Source organism: Musa acuminata, chromosome BXJ1-6 (genome assembly GCF_036884655.1).
Source record: "Musa acuminata AAA Group cultivar baxijiao chromosome BXJ1-6, Cavendish_Baxijiao_AAA, whole genome shotgun sequence".
In the NCBI taxonomy this organism is placed as follows: Eukaryota; Viridiplantae; Streptophyta; class Magnoliopsida; order Zingiberales; family Musaceae; genus Musa; species Musa acuminata.
Genome location: NC_088332.1, coordinates 10,620,344 through 10,638,527, shown reverse-complemented (window position 1 = coordinate 10,638,527; position 18,184 = coordinate 10,620,344). Strand labels below are relative to the sequence as shown.

At 39.5% G+C, this 18,184-nt stretch overlaps 2 protein-coding genes and 1 long non-coding RNA gene across 3 annotated transcripts; 1 reads left to right on the top strand and 2 right to left on the bottom strand.

The window, feature by feature from the left end:
- On the top strand, positions 1-6,718 carry LOC108953057 (uncharacterized). Its single transcript, XR_001978420.2, has 3 exons — positions 1-229; positions 321-906; positions 5,373-6,718. It is a non-coding gene; the product is annotated as an uncharacterized LOC108953057 (long non-coding RNA).
- Positions 6,719-7,872: 1,154 nt separating this feature from the next.
- On the bottom strand, positions 7,873-8,965 carry LOC135676206 (ethylene-responsive transcription factor ERF022-like). The gene has a single exon (XM_065187121.1). The coding sequence runs from the start codon at positions 8,718-8,720 to the stop codon at positions 8,241-8,243; it is 480 nt and encodes a 159-aa protein (XP_065043193.1). The 5' UTR covers positions 8,721-8,965; the 3' UTR covers positions 7,873-8,240.
- Positions 8,966-12,418: 3,453 nt separating this feature from the next.
- Positions 12,419-17,451, bottom strand: LOC103987659 (peptidyl-prolyl cis-trans isomerase FKBP42). Its single transcript, XM_009406019.3, has 7 exons — positions 17,290-17,451; positions 16,286-16,468; positions 14,684-14,773; positions 13,707-13,891; positions 13,368-13,490; positions 13,121-13,273; positions 12,419-12,891 (listed from the first exon to the last, which is right to left on the bottom strand). The coding sequence occupies exons 1-7, from the start codon at positions 17,354-17,356 to the stop codon at positions 12,565-12,567; spliced, it is 1,128 nt and encodes a 375-aa protein (XP_009404294.2). The 5' UTR covers positions 17,357-17,451; the 3' UTR covers positions 12,419-12,564.
- Positions 17,452-18,184: the final 733 nt, after the last annotated feature.

The window sequence follows — 18,184 nt, the reverse complement described above, 5'->3', positions numbered from 1 at the left end:
CGTTCCACCGACCATCTCTTCCCACCCCTCTCCTCTCCCTTCTCCCTGATCGAGGGCTCGGGTCTCTCCCATGGCGGAGTCACGAGACCCGGCGAGTTGTGCTCTCCCGCCCTCACCGGTCACGAGGGGAAGCGGGAGGACGCGGAGCGGTGGGCTTTCGCGGATATCCCGGCTTTGGATGGAGGAGAGGCCCGGTAGCTTCACTCTGAGAGCGGGGTCGGCGGTTCTGGTAATTGTTATTTTCGGTCGATTTTATTATCTCTACCTTGTTCGTCCATCGGCTTCTTCGTTCCTCCTCCTTACGTTGTATTCCGCATTAGGGTTTCATCGTGGGAGAAAATTATGGTTTCGGTTAGGTTTAAAGCTTTTGTTCGTCGAGCTTGGTTGATTAACCTCGTAGGACTGCATGCTACCGAGATTTTGGTTGCCGAGGCCGATCAGGTGATATCTGACAGAAGACACAAGAACCTGATGCGCCCCTGGCTGCTGGTTGGACGGTTGATGGGAAGGCTGGTGCCGAGCAGCAACGACTTGTTGGACGAACTGATGTCTCTGGTTTCATTTCTTTTCATGTCATTTTTTGCCATGGCCCCCGTGTGCCCCTCTTTTTTTCCTTTAGGTTTTGTGATTTCAAGATGTTTGTGGCCATGAGATGCGTATCTTTCTGACCGACTCGATCTCTTCCCACCTTTTCTTCTGTCCCTTATTCTCGATCAAGAACTCGGAGCTCTCTGCAATGGCGGAGTCACGAAGCCCCGCAAGTTGTATTCTCCCGCTGTCGCCAGTCAAGAGAGGAAGCAAGAGGACGCGGAGCCCAGCGAGGATGATGATGCCCTGTTAACAGAGCGGGAGGCCACGGACGTGGCGGTGTCCGATAGCCGAGCCGCCCAGAGATCGTCGGTTCTGGTAATCATTGTTTTTGGTGGATTTTATCACGTCTACGTTGTTCGTCCATGGTCTTCTTCGTTCCTCCTTCATACCTTCTACTTCGGTGTTAGGTTGTGGGAAAAATTAGGGTTCCGGTTAGTTATGTTTTGACATGTTTCTATACGATGAATCATCAAGCAGTTTGCATTCCTTTTCTTGGTTGTGCTGTTAGGTATGTTTCCTTCTACTATGTTCACGTGCATGACTTTGATGGGGAAAATAAATTATGAGATAGAGAGAATTAGAGAATAAGAATTGAGGGATGAAACAAGCGTCAAGTTAAAATTTTTATTTCTTCTAGCTAAGTCTCTACACTTTTCTTTTCTCACTTTTTTTTCATGACAAAACTCATCTATTTATAGGACCATAGATGAGAGTTACAAAACTCAATTGTTAAGGCTACATTCATATAGTTTTATTGTAACCTATCTAATTTACTAGTGGTTTATTCTTTTTATAATTTCCTACTTCATGGTATCATGGTATAATCTTTCCATTCTCGTTAAATTGTAGAGGTTACAATTGTTTTCACCCATGTGATTATGAGAGAGGTTTCAATCATCTCTTTTAATTAAATTTAATTCTCTTAACACCCCTTCAAACTTAATTCATTTTTATCACACATTCCAAGTGATGCCTTCATCTTAAAAAACATCTCCTAACTGAGGGGTTTGGTGAAAATATCTGTAACTTGATCACCGGATTTGATGTTGTCCAATGAAACTTCCTTCTTGATTTGATCTTAAACGAAATGATAACGAATGTCAATATGCTTGCTTCGTTCATGGAAGATTGAGTTCTTGGCTAATGGAATCGTCGACCTGTTATCAACATTTGTCTTTGTAGCTTGATTTTGTGAACAATGACTTCGTTTAAAAGCTTCCTTGATCCTTAGTCATATAGCATGACATATACATGATGATGTCGCTATCTATTCCACTTCACATGTAGGTAACGCCACAATGGATTGCTTCTTCGAATGCCAAGCAAAAGCGGTATCGCTCATATAAAAAACAAAGCCGATTGTACTTTTTGTTCTTCTAGAGCTCCACCTAATCACTATTGGAATAGCTAACAAGTTGAAAATCATTAGAAAATGAATATAGTGTAGACCATGAGTCATGACACCTTTGATGTAATGTAAAACTCTTTTAGCGACCTTCATGTGTGTCGACTTTGGTTGTTTCATAAATTAGCTTAATAAGATAGTTTCATATAAAATATTCAGGCTCGTGTAAGTCAGGTATCTTAAGCTTCCTACTAAGCTTTTGAAATGGATTGATCAACTATATCGCCATCATCTTATTCTGAAAGTTTGATGCTGCATTCAATCGGTGTGCCAATTGGTTTACAATCTTTCATCTTGAATCTTTGAGAACCTCCTTCATATATCCTTATTGTGAAATGAGGATATTTTCTTTACTTTGCTTCACTTCGATATCAAGGAAATAAGACACGAGCCTAATGTCGTTCATTTCAAATTCTTGAACCATTGTTTGTTTGAATTCTCCAAACATAAGTGAGTTGTTTCTTGTAAAGACAAGATCATCTACATACAAGCAAACAAGTAAGATGTCTCTATTTTTGTTCATCTTCTTACAAGGGACACTTTCATAAGGATATTGTTTATAATCATTTTGCTTGAAGTAGGCATCAATTCTAGTATTTCAGGCTCTAGGTGCTTGCTTTAACCCATATAAAGCTTTCTTTAATTTAAGAACATTTTTTCATGCCCCTTTTGTGATATAACACAATGGTAATTTTATGTATACTTTCTTTCCAAGAAATTTATTAAAAAATACGGATTTAACATCCATTTGATAAATTGACCAATTATTTTGTGCGGCAATGTATATAATCAATCTAATTGTTTCCATTCGGACAACAGGGGCAAATACTTCATCATAATCCAATGTTTTAAATTCAGCTCTAATTGATTGATGCCGAATTTTTATCACCTTCGTAACTCCTTTGAAAGAGTTTTGAAGAATCTCCCGAGCATCTTTGGTGGTGGCCGCAACTTTCTTAAAGTTGTCTTCATCTAGCTCTTTGTAGATGAGGAAGAGTGCCTTCTTGTCTTTCTTCCTCATGTCCTTCAAGAAATCCCTTTGGCTCACCATAAGTATAACATCATCTTGAGGCTTCTTATAGCCTCTCTCTATTACCTGCCTTGTGACCTGTGATCCGAATAAGACCTTCATCTGGATGCTTCAATTTTCGTAGTTGTCTTTTGTAAGGCGAAGCATTTGAAGTTATATGCTATTATCCATTTTGATTTGGCGCTAACACCACTTTGATGGGGAAAAGAAAACATAAGATAGAAAGAATTAGATAAGAAGGATTGAGGGATGAAATAAGAGGCAAATTAAAATTTTTATTTTTTGTAGATGATTCTCTACACTTTTCTTTTCTCACTTTTTTTTAATGACAAAACTCATATATTTATAGGACCATAGATGAGAGTTACAAAACTTAATTGTTAAGGCTACATTCATATACTTTTATTGTATGTATCCTATCTAATTTACTAATGATTTATTATTTTCATAATATCCTCCTTCATGGTGATCTTTATCATGGTAACCTCTCCAATCTCACTAAATTCCATAGGTTACAATTGTTTTCACCCATGTGATTATGAGAGAGGTTTCAATTCTCGCTTTTAATTAAGATTAATTCTCTTAACACCCTCTAACTTTCTGATTTTGTTGTATATCTGAAATCTTAATTAAGTTTAAGTCTCTTAACACCTTCTAACATACATAGCTTGTCAGTTAAGTGTGTGGAAGGATACATTTCTAATTGTTCTTGTTTAACAAAATCCTTTATAAGGAGTTGGCCTTTCAGTATTGTGCACATGTAATGATCTCATTTATTTTGATCAGAAACCCTTAGATAGAGAACACATTTATTTTGTGCCACTGAGTCGTTTTGTATCTCATTTTATCACTATTGGCAAATGGCAAAAGTATTTGTAATAGCTTATTAAGGCTTTCTATTTACCAGAATACCAGTCTTTCTCATCTTATGCATTGGAACTATTGTTTAGTGTCCTGTTGAAAGAGAATCTTCAAAGTTATAACCACTGGCATCCCTTTCCTAGAGTAGCTAATTACCCCCGTATTGATTTGTTTAAACATTTGTGAGGCATGTCATCTATATGTTTCAAGGCTGATAAGAAAATGAGATGCCCACTTCTCCCATGTTTAGAAATTTTCTAGTATCCCGTGTTGCTTGAAAAAGAGTATGGCAAGAGAAAAAGGGAGCACATAGAAGGATTTTAAAGCTTCTGAATGAGTTGTTTATAGGCGTCATAAAAACATTTTAGCCCAGTCATCATAATTTTGGCATTCAAACCTTTGCTGTCATCTGAACCCTACCTCTTTGAAGTTTTCAAAGCCTGATTTGAGAATGCTCAAGATGTCAGCTGCAGCATTTTGTCAAGATCGCTTTTTTTAATTGTTTTATGGATATGTAACTTTCTGATTTTGAGGTATATCGGAAATCTAAATGTTCCAAAATAAATCTTGCACTCTATCCTTTTATCTCCTGAAACTCAGCTATATCAGAAATCTAAGTGTTTCCTCCATTTCTTTCACTAAACTCTGAAATCTGATTTACAATCTAGTCTGGACATTCCCGATCATTATAACTTTTGCTTATTCTGGAAGGCATGTTTACTATTGGATTCGGTTTGCTCATGTTTCAGGCATGAAAACTTTAGATTTTGACCAAGAAGAGCTATTTTCCATGTAATCATCCCAATGGCTTATTATTCCATTTATTGCTTGTCAGACCTACCTAGAAGTGCTAGAGAAGATATCTTGTTCTCTGAGGGTTATATTCTGCTGTTTTTACTTTGGATAGCTTCTTTAAGTATTCTTTCTTGCAGTTCATAAGCACAGGTTGGACTGTGTACTTAAGCCAACCACAACAAAGTCTCTGCTTTGCTGACTTTTACTTTAGAAAATGATTGTGAACTTCAAATCACATGAGATGAAGATCAGAATCAAAATAGTATAATTGTTGCAATTGTCATCTTTATAACTTTAATATGGTCATGTATCTCTCCCTTAATAATGTTTTTCTTTGTTCTTTTTAAACCTTGTATCTTTCATTTAATAAAGTTTTCTGAGCACACTGTGGTATGTCTCATCTCTTTATTCATCAAATATATCAAACAGTCTGCTTTATTTTCATACCCATCAATCTGCCCTGTTAAATATGCATTCTACCTATAGTCAGCAAGCATGTGTATTTTTTTCTATTATTCCTTTAATTACTCTTTTTTCTTGGATATCTCTATTATTATTTCGTTACAATCATAAGCTGAAATCTGGTACTTAATTGTAGTTAGATTATTCTTCTATGAGATTGTAGTCAGATGGATTCACCTTACACATAAATGATTGGTCCTTTCTCTGTGCATGAATTTATTAATCCAGATGTGGTCAGCAAAGCTTTTGTCCGCATAGTGGGGAGCTGGCGGAACACCACTGATGCAGCAGGCTATTCGCCATGGTTACCAGCAAAAAGGTATGTTTCCACCAAACCTAAAACACAATATCCTAACCCTTTCAACAGCTAGTTTCAGCAGCCCCCTTCAAGAGGCAGCACTAGCCTAGGCTGGGATCGGAGACCAGTAACTCTCTTCAGAGCTTCGCTTGCAATTAGTGGTTATGATCACTGCAGTCAGAGTGCTCAAGTAATTGAAACTCAATCATCTTACTTATTACTGATTTTATCCTTGCCTCTACCGATGGATCTGTGAGCTACAACTATGGACAACCACATTTCCAAACTATGGACCTCAAATGCCTTATCCACATTCCACTTCCATCAGAATAACCTGGGTTATTATGAGCTGAGATGATAACCAAGCAGCAAGCCTGCAGTTCTATGAGCTTTCAGCCAGAGCAAGCTCATAGGCCTACTGGCAACAACCAAGTAGTCATTCTGGTTGTGCTCTGCATCATACCTACAGTGAGACATTTTATGATCGACCATTTCAAGCAGTATCTTGATTATATGGGCCACCTAGAGCAAGACAGCCGGGAGATCTTATGTATCAAGGCTTTTCATGACCATCTTAGGGATCAAACACAACTGGTCAACAATCATGGCCATTTGGTACTAGTGCACCTTTGCAGTCAGCATATCTCTATAGTCAGAAAATATGCTTACTTCAGGAGCAAGAGATGGATACTCTCGACCAGCATCTGCTGCTTACCCCCACTGTGGGAAAATAGCCCTTGGTTACAGTCAAGCTGGACAATCAGTGCTTTCTTGCACTTGACCGAGCTTGCATTCTGCTGGTGGTGGTCAGTACTCTTCACAGCAGAGTTATGGTGGTCCTGTCTCAAACTGTGTGTTATGGATACCATGGGTTGGCAGGTATGGAGTGCCTCCACCTGGAAACAGCCAACCAGTTTATTTTTAGCAGCCAACTAACCAATCAGGGTTCTACTAGTGGTCAATGCCTCTCTTTGGATACGTTGGTTAACCAGGGAGTGTAGAATTATTGCCAGAGTAACCTTCCTTGGCCTGAATTTTCTTGGCCGCCTGCTTCTGATCAGATGTATGGTAGTCATTGGTGCCCTACTCATGTCTCTTTGAAATCTTGACTGCAGCTGCTCCATTGACATTCGAGTTGTCTTTTGCTGCTTGTTGGGGTTTAAGACCATCTTTCATTGTTGTTTCATACGATTTTTAGTAATATGATGGGTTACTTCGATAAAGCTTTTAGTCCTGCAATAGTAATATTCTTCATTTTTTGCATGGGTATTTTACAATTGCAGCTGAAATGCCTAAGCAGCTTTTGATGGGTGTCAAACTTTCACAAGATATCAAAACAATACACGAACTGCCATCAGTATGATGCTGTGGTAATGACAAGTACAGGTAACACTGTTTTTAAAGATGCAATCGGTAAGATTGGGGAAATATGCTGCAAAATATGAAGATCTGTATGAGTTGTCTGTGTTAGTACTCAATCTGTAAGTTGTCTTTTCTCTAATGGTACGTGCTACTGTATGTTACTCTCTTACGATTGACAACACAAACCAGTAATAATGCTTGAAAGGTGACTTGTGAACACCTCTTCGTACATTAAGCTTCTCTGGTGCGAGAACATAAACATGATTGCATGAACACTCGAGTTTTTTACCATGATTGCATGAACATAAGAAGGGCATACTCTGTCATGATTGCATGAACTAAGCTAATCAGCAACAATTTTCTTTTTAGTAAGTGTTTAGTGTTTTACCGCTTTCTTTTGATAACAAGCTTATTATCCTTAAAATTAGAGGTTTCAAATGTGATTTGGCAGAATTTTTAATAATTTCTTGTCCCTTTTTTTTAATAAGGACAGAAGTTTAAAATTAGAGGTTTCAAATGTGATAGGCAGAAGTTTTTAATAAGTGTTAAGTGTTTTACTTGTCCTTTTTTTTAAATAAATAATCTGATATATATCCATTTCAACATATTAGCTATTAGTCTAAGCTTCTAGAAATCTCAAGATTTTTGTTTACCAAGTGATAAGTGGCGGTGGTGGCCCATCTCCTGAAACGCGTGACCCATTGAATAGGAAAGTTTTGGTCCCTTGCTCTCCCTGGTGCCTACCACGTATAGATGTCATGAGGCCACAATCGTATTCTTGTTTCGTTATCTTCATTACAGGTCCCATATCCATGTTGTCTTGACCTACGTTGGACCCATTGACCGAGGGAAACACCCTGTGCATCTTCACCTAAAACAAGATCCAGCATTAATGATGCTGGGAAACAAAGTTTGAGTAGCTGCAGTGACCAAATGCAGGCTCAATATCTGTTGTTGCGAGCTCCTTGTGGAGCAGCTGATCACCATTCGTTGGTCTAAACCTGGAGGGATGATACCTTTATAATTTTGTTCACATCCTTTTATAGTTTGAATCCCCTGATGCACGCCATTCACAGTCAAGCACATTAGACGGGAGCATTATGAATCAGCATTTCCGCGTACTGTGCGCGGTGTTTCTTGCATTTGTTCCTCTCTCCAGCAAACATTGTTAGACTGCAACAGTACTATACTGAGAAAGATAGAGAGAGAGAGAGAGATTAACGTGCCGGACGTACTCTCTCTCGTCTCTCTTCACTCCGCAACCCCAAACTGCAGACCGGCAACGATAGCTGCCAGAGTACTCTTCCAATTATTTCTCACCTTGAAGCATTCTTGCATCAACAATCACGTACTTTTTTACGTATTACGTACACCCTTTGGTACACTGAAGGACGTCAGCTGATGGTGTTATTATCTCGAGGGATAAATTTGATGGTCTACAGGAAAGGGTCCCACAAGGACGCATGGTGTTCCCACTCCTCTGGCTCGCTCACCTCAGGGTTCCAAGCTGGTGGGCTCAGCAGCAGCGCCTCCGCCAGCTCCACCCACATCTTGGGCGAGTCCAGCCCCAGCTCGTCGTTGCCCAGCCGCTCCAGCGCCGGCGCCGATACCCCAACAGTCCTGCACCGGAGCCTCGCGGCCGCCTCCAGCGCCGCCGCCCGTATGTCCTCGGGGTCCGAGCTCCGGGGCCGCGGAAGCTGCTCCGCCGACTCCGGGAAGTTGAGCTGCGCGTCGCGGCCCTTGAGTCGCAGCGCCGCCACGTCGTGTGCCACCGCCGCCATCTCCGCTGACTCGAAGCTCCCCAGCCAGATCCTGCTCTTCTTCCCGGGCTCCCTGATCTCCGACACCCACTTCCCCCACTTCCTCTTCCTCACCCCTCGGTAATGCACCGCCGCCTCTGCTCCCATCTCCGCCATTGCTATCTATCTATCTATCTATCTATCTATCTATTATGCTCGCTCGCACACTCAACCGTTGAGATTGCCCAGGTAGACGGATGACGACGACTCGATAACATGAGATTAGGGGGGTGGTTTATGCAAGTATATATAGGCAACGGGATGAGATTACTCGCACACATGTGAGGAGACGCACGGAGACAAATGCGGTCTATTCACAAAGCCAAAAAAATCTGATCGAGAAACAACATACGAGTCGGATGTCAATTGGAAGGACTCAGTGGAGCGCACCTCAGTGGGTATACGGGATCTTCACCAACGTACGTAAGAGAAGGAACAAAAGAAATGATTGCGGGGGTATCCTTGGATTTATCAGATGCAGTGCACCAGGAGTGGAGGTACACGACGGATAAGGCCCGTCTCGTAGTCGAATTAATAATTGGAGAGGGGCATTGTTTTTGGAGGAGAAAACGTCCCTCGAGACAGCTGGATTCCTCTACTCCTTTCTCCTCTACTTCGTCTGATGTTTGCTTGCTGAACTGGATTCTGGGTTGCGGATGAAGTGTTTGTCGGATTGCTCGGGGATCCCTTCGCTCGTAGAGCGGCACGCCCTCGCTGGGGCCGTATGGCCGTGCGAGCCGCGTGGTTCGGGGCGATTGGCCTGTCGCCGGTCCGGGTCACGTTCCTCGGTCGAGCCGTGGTGTGCTTTGAGGTGCGCGGCCGAGAGCTCGGCAGGGAACCCCCCCCCCCCCCCCCCCCCCCCCCAACACCCCCCGTGAGGACAGGTGTCGCTTTATGGATGGGTGTGTCAGTCGAGACACAGGAGTTCCACCCACAGCGGATGGAACGATCCTATCACTTTATTGTTCTTTAATTTTAGATAGAAGTTCTTTATGATGAGATAAAATCCATCACATTCATTTGTTTACTTGTACTATCATAGAATCCGGAGGATTCTGATGGAGAAATGAGTCTGATTCTTAAACCTAATTCTTCGCATGGAATTTATAAAACATAATAAGTGATCGAATGTCCTATTAGTTGATGTTTCTCTTTTTAGGCTAAAATTCTCTTTCTATTATCAAAAACCAAAGAAGGTCATGGAGATGCTATAAGAATTATTATACGAGGAGATTTTTACTAACATCTTTGATGTTAAAAGGTATCTCTTGTTATGATTCGACTCATGTCCTTTTGATTTGAAGTAACGACGGAGCTAACTTGTAAAACGAGCGAAAGATGTCTAACCGTCTTTAGTATCACGAGCATGACTCTTTTAGTTTTATTATTGTATCGGGTATCGAGTTAAGTAGGTTAGAAATTTTTAAGACGTTGACGTAAAAAAAAAAAAGGATGTGGAGAGAGCCGAGATCCCCTTTTCCTAAGATTAACATAAATCAAAACATCCCCAAATGAACTTGTTTCGCTTTTGTGGTGTGTCATTTCGTATGTCAACATCAAGTGCAAATCTTTTGACCATTGACACATTTGTCGACGTCAATGACAATTAGAAACCTATTATTTGATTGCTATTGATGGGTCCTTCAAGACCGTTTGTTCAATCAATCAATCAATCAATACCGACATGCGGTAAGTATTCGATGCCAATCTCATCAACAACACTAAGAAAACCTCTATTTTATTCGCATCAACGATTCACCCCAATTCATTTGAGCCCACATCGTAACAATTATCAACAACCATTATTTATTGGCTTTGCCGATCTCCGTCCATAAAACAAATACTTCCAGGTAGGACACGAACTTAATTGCACTCTTCTCTACGTCAGAGCCACATCCAATCAGTACGCAGGGTAGGCAACGATACAGCTGAGGTCAGCATCCCACGTCAGCCAAATGATCAAAACGAGCATCATCAAATACTGACGGTTGAAATGGCTCGTCAATCTCATCAAATCGTCGACTGTTCGACAGCTGTCCGACCAACTGCAACATCATTTTGATGCCATTGCTAACGAACAAGTACTTCCTCCGTCAATATTCGCATGGGCAATACGTACACCAGAAGGTAAGTCCACGTTCCTCTCGTTGACTTCCACAGAGAGTCTTAGTACGTCGACATCGATCGGCTCCAAAGATTACATGAAGCAGTGATGAGTGCAGTAAATGGATGTGGTGGTGGCGAGAGGAAGAGGAAGAAGGAAGCTTCCTCCTGCGTCATTAGCAGGGGATGGGACATCACAGTCTGTAGCTTAATGCATTGATGGGAACAGCTGCATGTCCCATAGCTATTAAAAACTATACGTATATATATATATATATATATATATATATATATATTCCTCAAGTGGTAAGATATCGAAGCTTGCTTTAAAGTGACTCTTGAAACCATAGAGTAAGGTAGGGGATAAGACCGAGTGTTTGTGAGTCATAGGTCAGTCAGCCAATGATTGGCTCTGGTGCACATGGGTCCCATGAGAGCCCCACCACACATCTGGATGCAGTATGCCAGGCTTCAGGACCTGTCCCTTCCCGGTACTGTTGCTGGCTTAAAGGCTTAAGGTTTTACTCTGTCAAGTGTAGTCTTGCGATGATCGATCGGTGTCTGCACAAAAGTATAGAAAGAGAAATATGAAGAAAAGAAAGAAATCACTGTCTTCTCACACTTGTTTCTGCTAAATTGGCAAAGAGTGAATCCAAACTGGCAGGTTCATGAATCTGCCTCTCGCAGCATTCTTCCTTTGGCTCCGTGCTCGGATATGGCTTTCTCCCACACCATCTATTATTCATGGGTGGCAGTCGGCACTTTCCACCACTTTTCTTGCAGCAGTTCCTGTTGACACAGCAACCTTTTGCAAACACCTTTTTGTGCTGACACAGTTATATGATGTGAACTGCCTTATGTCGAACCTCTGATATCTTTCGATCTGCTCCCAAGTTTTCCCTTGCTGCAAGAAATATTAGAGAGAGCTAATAAGCAACACCTTGAAGAATTACTAGCCATGTTATAGACAAAAACCAGGACAAATAAGAGACACCAGACCTGCACTTTCACTGCATCATCAGCAGCTTCAAGATGGGGCATCAATCACATTGCATTCATTAATCAGAGATTTGACTGGGGCATAGGCAATTTTAATATGCTAGCAGTTGGCAGGGATTGATACAGAAAAATGGTAATCCATAACAAGAGCCATCCTTCATTTGGTGTTGGTGCTTGGACCATCAAATATCTTCAGAACAAACTATATTTCATGATGGCTGTCTTTACATAGAAAGGTAATTAATGGTCTACACAACAACAAAAACAAAATGATCAGCTCACACACTTTCAGAAGCTTGATTAGGTTACAAATGTGGCATGATAGTCTACGGATGCTACTATCACAGAAGTAACCAACCCATGTACTGTTTCTAAAATTTGTGCCAACTAGAAAATGGATTTGCCAAATGATTTGGCAGATGCAGACACATCAGTTAGTCAAGATAGTAAGAACAAAGAAGCTTATGGTTATACCCTACTCGAGCCATTCATAGAGCTTTAGTTGCAACGTCCTGCTTCATTTGACTCCTCTTGATTCCTTCTTGTCAGTCATCAAGAATCCTGTCATGGGTACCTTGTTTCAACACAAAAGCTCAAATCAGTCCACAAACCAAAGTTTTGATGCCTAGAAGATGGTACCAATTGATCCAAACAGGCAGTGAAGTCCACAAGCATGAACACTGTCAATGTGCAGTGGAAATTAAGCCGGAACACAATCAAAACCAAGCAAAGATTCTCTCTTTAGAATCCTCAACGAGAAACAATTAGAAAAACACAAATATAGACTTGGAAATATGATCCACACTTCCATAGTTCCCAAATAAGCATACATAATCGATAACTATCTCCTACTGGACGTTTAGTCTGCTTTAGACCTGTGGATCCTGAATAAGCGACAAACCAGAGCTACAAGCCACTGCCAAAAGAGAACGAGCCAATTTGACCTCATAGGTTTGGGTTCAGGCCTCGGTCCAAAGATCCCTTTGTAAATCTCTTTCTGCTTCTGATAAACAGCTTTGTCATGTGCAGCCAGCAGATGCAGCTCCCTGACAATAGCCTTGTCCTGTGGAGAATATTTCCTTGCCGTCTCAAAGTCCTCCTTGGCAGCATCCGTCTGACCGAGTTCTGCTCTAGCTTTCCCCCGTCTAAACAGCGCCTTCACATTGTTCTCATCCTCCGATAATACCTGAAAGATATGAATGCGGTCATCATTAATACAACTAACAAGAATATAAAGCATAGAGAAGACTATTAACTTATGAAAGCCAAACCAACATACGAATTAATAATCTATGATTAGAAAAACAAAAAGAAAAAAATAATATGATACACATATTAATAAAACGACCAAAGATAGCCAAAGTCAAGCACAAATTCAGAAGAAAAAATATTACTAGTGTTCTACATAAACTTACAATTGTACATTGACCAATAGCTTCCTCATAGCGCTTTAGTTTGATCAAGCATGCAGCCATGTTGAGGTGGCAAGGGTTCTTCACAGCCAAGGCCATGTCCCTGTACTTTCCAAATAGCTGGAACATGAAGTCATCCCCCATGTATGCTATTGCCTGATGAGGAAAGCAAAATAAGCCAAGACTTCCTGCAGAAAATAATAACATGAAATTAATGAGAATACATCAAACTAGAGTTATAGTTGCTAACCATTTCATACTGTTGCATGGCCTCCTCAACCTTTTTCTCCTTAAAGTAATCATTTCCTTCCACCTTTCTTCTTTCGGCAGCTTCAATCCTCTCTTCAACTGTCATGTCACTTCGGGCTTTTCCCTGTTAGTTGTATTTATGAAACAGCAATGCCAAAGTGAGATAATTTTTCTGACTGAACCTTGAAGTTCAAATATAGATTAAGCATTGAAGTTTGAATAAACCAAGATTGTAACAATATTACAGATGTTTACTACAGTATTTTTTTTGGGTTGAATTACTGCAATAACGATATGGAATATCAGCAAACAAAGAAAAATGCAGAAGCTGCAAACTCACTTCTTTGGCTTCATCATAGCCAATAAGTTCAACCTCATAAACAAGGTCTGCCATAGGGGGGACGTTTGGGAATGAAAAATTTCCTTCTTTCCCGTAGCCAAGTTCCCAACCCACATGAAAGAGTGCACGTTCCCCGCTCCTCATGCTAGCAATGCCGATTGCCAAACCAGCCAGTTCTGCTTTTTCTGTTGTAATATAAGCAGAGTTAGTTATATCCCACCTACCAAGCACAGAGAAGTTACAAATGAACAAATTCTAAATACTTTCTATAGGAAAATATGTGTACAATTTCCAATCACCAATATTGATAAACTCTAAATCAATTCACTATGCACGTATACTTTTCATCTGTTTCGAAAAGATGATGCTAACGATTGAAGAAGGATATATCACATATAAGCTGCAGTTACCATGTCAGGCACTTGCCAGAACACACACACACAGTATTAGAAACCTAAATTCTAGATTTAAACTAACAAAAGGGATGTACAGGGACCCAGCAATACTTAACTAATAGGGATTCACCACATCAACCAAGCCAATTAAATAAATCTTGCCCACAACTCGTTCAACTAGGAACACAAAAAATGACCAGGAATATCTTGGAAGTGAATTTGAATATTGGACTTGGAAAGATGATTAACATAAGGCCAATCTGAGATGGCATGCAAACACAAGACATAGGTGTTGGGGATACTAAGAATCAACGAAAAGAAAAAGGTAGTGCATTGTTTTCCAAGAACAAGATATGACTTTACAACACGTATCTAGATTCTAGCATTGGCAATAGAACTCCGCCACAGTACATACTACATCACGGAGAATAAGAAAGAAGCAGCAATAGGAAAATGCCTATTAGAAGATGTATTACTTATAAAATCTTCCTTCTATTGAATCATAAAATCTATAGTCCATATAAAAGATAAAGGAAAAGAGTTTTTAAAATAAAGAAAAAAATGACCAGACAAGGTTGGTACCTTTTCCCAATATAAGTTCAATTGGTCGCTGCTCTTGCCAAGTATCTTCAAACTTGTGTGAAGTGCTTTTAACCCATGCCCTATAATTCACTGCATAATAAGATATCATTAGAAAGACTACATGAGCCTGGACTAATTCTTCGTCTCTTTGATTAATGTTGGTTTTGCAAATGTACCAACCATACAGTTAAATGAGGGCATTTGCATACCCAAGGAAACAATGGCATAATAATTTGCAAAGGAGAAAAGGATAGTGAGATGCACCCATGAAAGATGATATTCTGAAAGAGGTTCAAGTACTGACAAAAACAAATTACAGTTTAGCTCTCAGACTATAACCAAATCAATAGTCTTCTGAAAAAAAGAGAATCACTAGTAAGACATATAACTCATAGTAGATTGTCTTATCCTGTTGATTGGATCTGGAATTGTATGATCCGTAACATCCTCACACCGGATATTCTTCTGCCAAATGGTTCATCGATATCCTTAAAAATGCAGCCAAGGCATGTCAAGGCACAAGGTGCACTGAGACCCTAATTTGAACTTCACCAGTTCATGTTCAGTGGCTTCAATAAGACATGCACTTTATGCAACTTATAAAAAAAGTGAGGCACAAAATAACATGCCTTCTGAGACCACTGGCTTTATTTCATTCACAGAAATGATCCAATGATCATTAGATGGCTTGCTTTATTGTATATTCAATTCAAACCTCCCAATCAGGAAAAACAAAGAAGAAGATGATTCTCCTTCAACTTCTGTCCCAAAGAAAACCCAAGAAACTGATCTTGTCCTATAGTTGCTATTTTATCATCCCTTGTCTCATCTTTTCTTTTCCCCACTTTACCACTGTTGTAAGCGATTGCTTGACCTGCCCCTGTTGTTTCTTCTTCATTTTAAATTCTATGTTACTTTGTTTTTTAGTTCAGCTTTTTCTTTGTTTTACAATTTTTTTGTTGCTGCATTCTGTTACTTCTTTTATTTGTTGCTTTTGTATTGCTGCAGCAGTAATATTTCCTCTTCCATGATGTGACATAAATTCTATCTTCACAATCATGCATTTTGCAACGAACAAAATACTCTGCAATTTCATGTGGGCCAAAATAAAAATTTTGCTTATGTATTATCCAGTGGTAAAAAGTGTTGTACCCTCAAGAATTTTAATAACAGCTCAGTTTTTGCCCCAAGATAGCACCATGAACAGTGCTTACAAGATCAGCACATGAATGCAAAATAAATTGCGAGATGGTATTGAATGCATTGCTAAGCTCAACATATGTTCTTTATGCTAAATAAATAGAGAGTATTCCTAATCTGGTGTTTCGGAACAATATTATGACTCTTTTATCTCACCCATTCAAGAAACCATACCAACTTAAAGTAAAGGAGTTTTGTAGTTGTTATCACATAGTTATTCCAGAAAGCTGACTGATTTGTACTCTAAGGCAACAGAAACTTCAACTTTATATGCTTGCAAAACATGACTTGCATAATCAAACGATAATTTTTAAAAGCTGCAAGGTTTGCACAGATAACAAGCTAGTTTGCTTAGCTGCATGACAGAAGAACACAAGAATTCAAGAAGAGCATGACACTTACAGAAGCAAGTGGACAGTTTTGGTGGTTTTTGACCATGGCCTTCCTTAATAATTTGCTTTTTGACTTTCTCGTGAAGAACCTCCATCTCTGACTCAATTTTTGGTAAATCTTTATCATCTTGGGCAGGCTCATTGTGAACAAATGCAGAACCCTCAGTGACGATATCATTATCATCATCAGAGCCTATCAAATTCATAAAAGGTGACATTTAAAAATTAAGACATAAAATAAGAAAAAGGAACAACTTGAAAAGAATTTGCTCTAATTGTTCATGTCAACCGATGTATCCATGGTAGCAGTCAAGTAATTTTGCTGCACATCAAGTGATGAAAGCATAAGAACATAGGCATTTTCATACAGCCAGTTACTGACAAACGTCTGTTCCGAGAACAATGAGATATATAATAGTGGGTTCCATGTGATTATTACATATTATCCCCAAGTGGACTCGGGGGTGAACGCAAACGCACAAGGTAAACCATAAGATGTAGGAAGCGTGCAGCTACTGCATTAAGACAAGGTTGAATCAAAATTCCAACTTAAGTGAATCAGCAGTTCGATCATATGTAAATTATCAGTAACCCTTTGATGGCAGGAAGGACACCGAAGAAAACTACATAGAAATAACAGAACGTAAATAAGTAAAGTTGACACGCACATGAAGCATCTGAATCACAAATCTGAATACGTAAACGACAGATATGCGATCTCAGCACGCAAGTGATGAGAAATTAGAAGCAAAAACATGGCTAAAGACCATCTATTGCGAGAAAAATAATGGATTTTGCGAGTGCCAAACTAAAGATAGCATCGGCTGTTCGTTAACACTTGTCGATGCGTTCATGCGGGGTACGAAATTCCTCTCTTTGCACCAAGTCGCTATCTTGGACACTACTTCCACCACCCATAAGAGCATATCCGGCTCCCGATTCCCCCAGCGGCACAAGAGAGATCGAGGTCAAATTCGAATCAGCACAGAGAGAAGGGGAGGGAAAGGGAGTTACCCGAAGCAGAAGAAAGTACGTCCGGATCGGCCATGGAGGGCGACTCAGGCGGCGGAGGAGAAGCCATTAGCTGGCGGAGGCCGGGGATCGAGGGGAGAGGAAGGGCGGCGAAGGAGAGGACTTTTCATTAGGACGGAGATCGCGAGAAGAGGCGATTAAAGATAGTCGACGAAAATACTTCCAGAAGGTTCGGCTCGGTTCGGGTTAGATTTTGCGTCGATTGATTCGATCGTTGGGTGGGTTTGATGCCTATTCCTTACAAAACGTGGTTTTCGCAATTAAAATGATAAAACATCAACAATTAAAATCAGTTTTTTTATGTTTGTGTTCAAATTTTTTTCATTTTCAATTATCTTTCAAATATTTGTTAGATTCTTTAAATTTTATATTTGAGATATCGAGATTTATTTTTAAGTATTAGTCTAATAATAATGATATATCAGATCATTAAAAGATTTGAAATCTTATCTGACATATTTTTATATCTTAAACATCGATAATTTTTAAAATTATTAATTAATTTAATTAATAAAAATATATTATCAAGATGGATCAGAATTCTATATTCGTTATTTATCTTTATAAAACAAAAGATAATATTGAGAATTATTCTTTTCAAAACTTCGTCCATTTTAAATATTCAAAATGTCATGATATCAGAAAAAAAAATAAATTTTTTTCTTACTGAGATACATTCAGTCAAATCAGTCAATTGTTGGATTGGGTCAGCTAGATCAAAATTTATATTATATTTAAGAAAGATTTATAAGTCTATTATGAAATATACTAAAAAAATCCTAATTTTGATCTAAAAACATTAAAAAAATAAGTAGTTTCATAAAATCTCAAGATATAAATAAAATCAATAGTAAAGATCAATGAGAATTTAAAATAA

Coding starts and splice junctions, on each gene's coding strand:
- LOC135676206 (XM_065187121.1), bottom strand. CDS start 8,720: ATGGCGGAGATGGGAGCAGAGGCGGCGGTGCATTACCGAGGGGTGAGG.
- LOC103987659 (XM_009406019.3), bottom strand. CDS start 17,356: ATGGCTTCTCCTCCGCCGCCTGAGTCGCCCTCCATGGCCGATCCGGAC. Junction 16,469..17,289: donor CGTACTTTCTTCTGCTTCGG/GTAACTCCCTTT, acceptor TGAATTTGATAG/GCTCTGATGATGATAATGAT. Junction 13,274..13,367: donor CCATGCAACAGTATGAAATG/GTTAGCAACTAT, acceptor TTTCCTCATCAG/GCAATAGCATACATGGGGGA.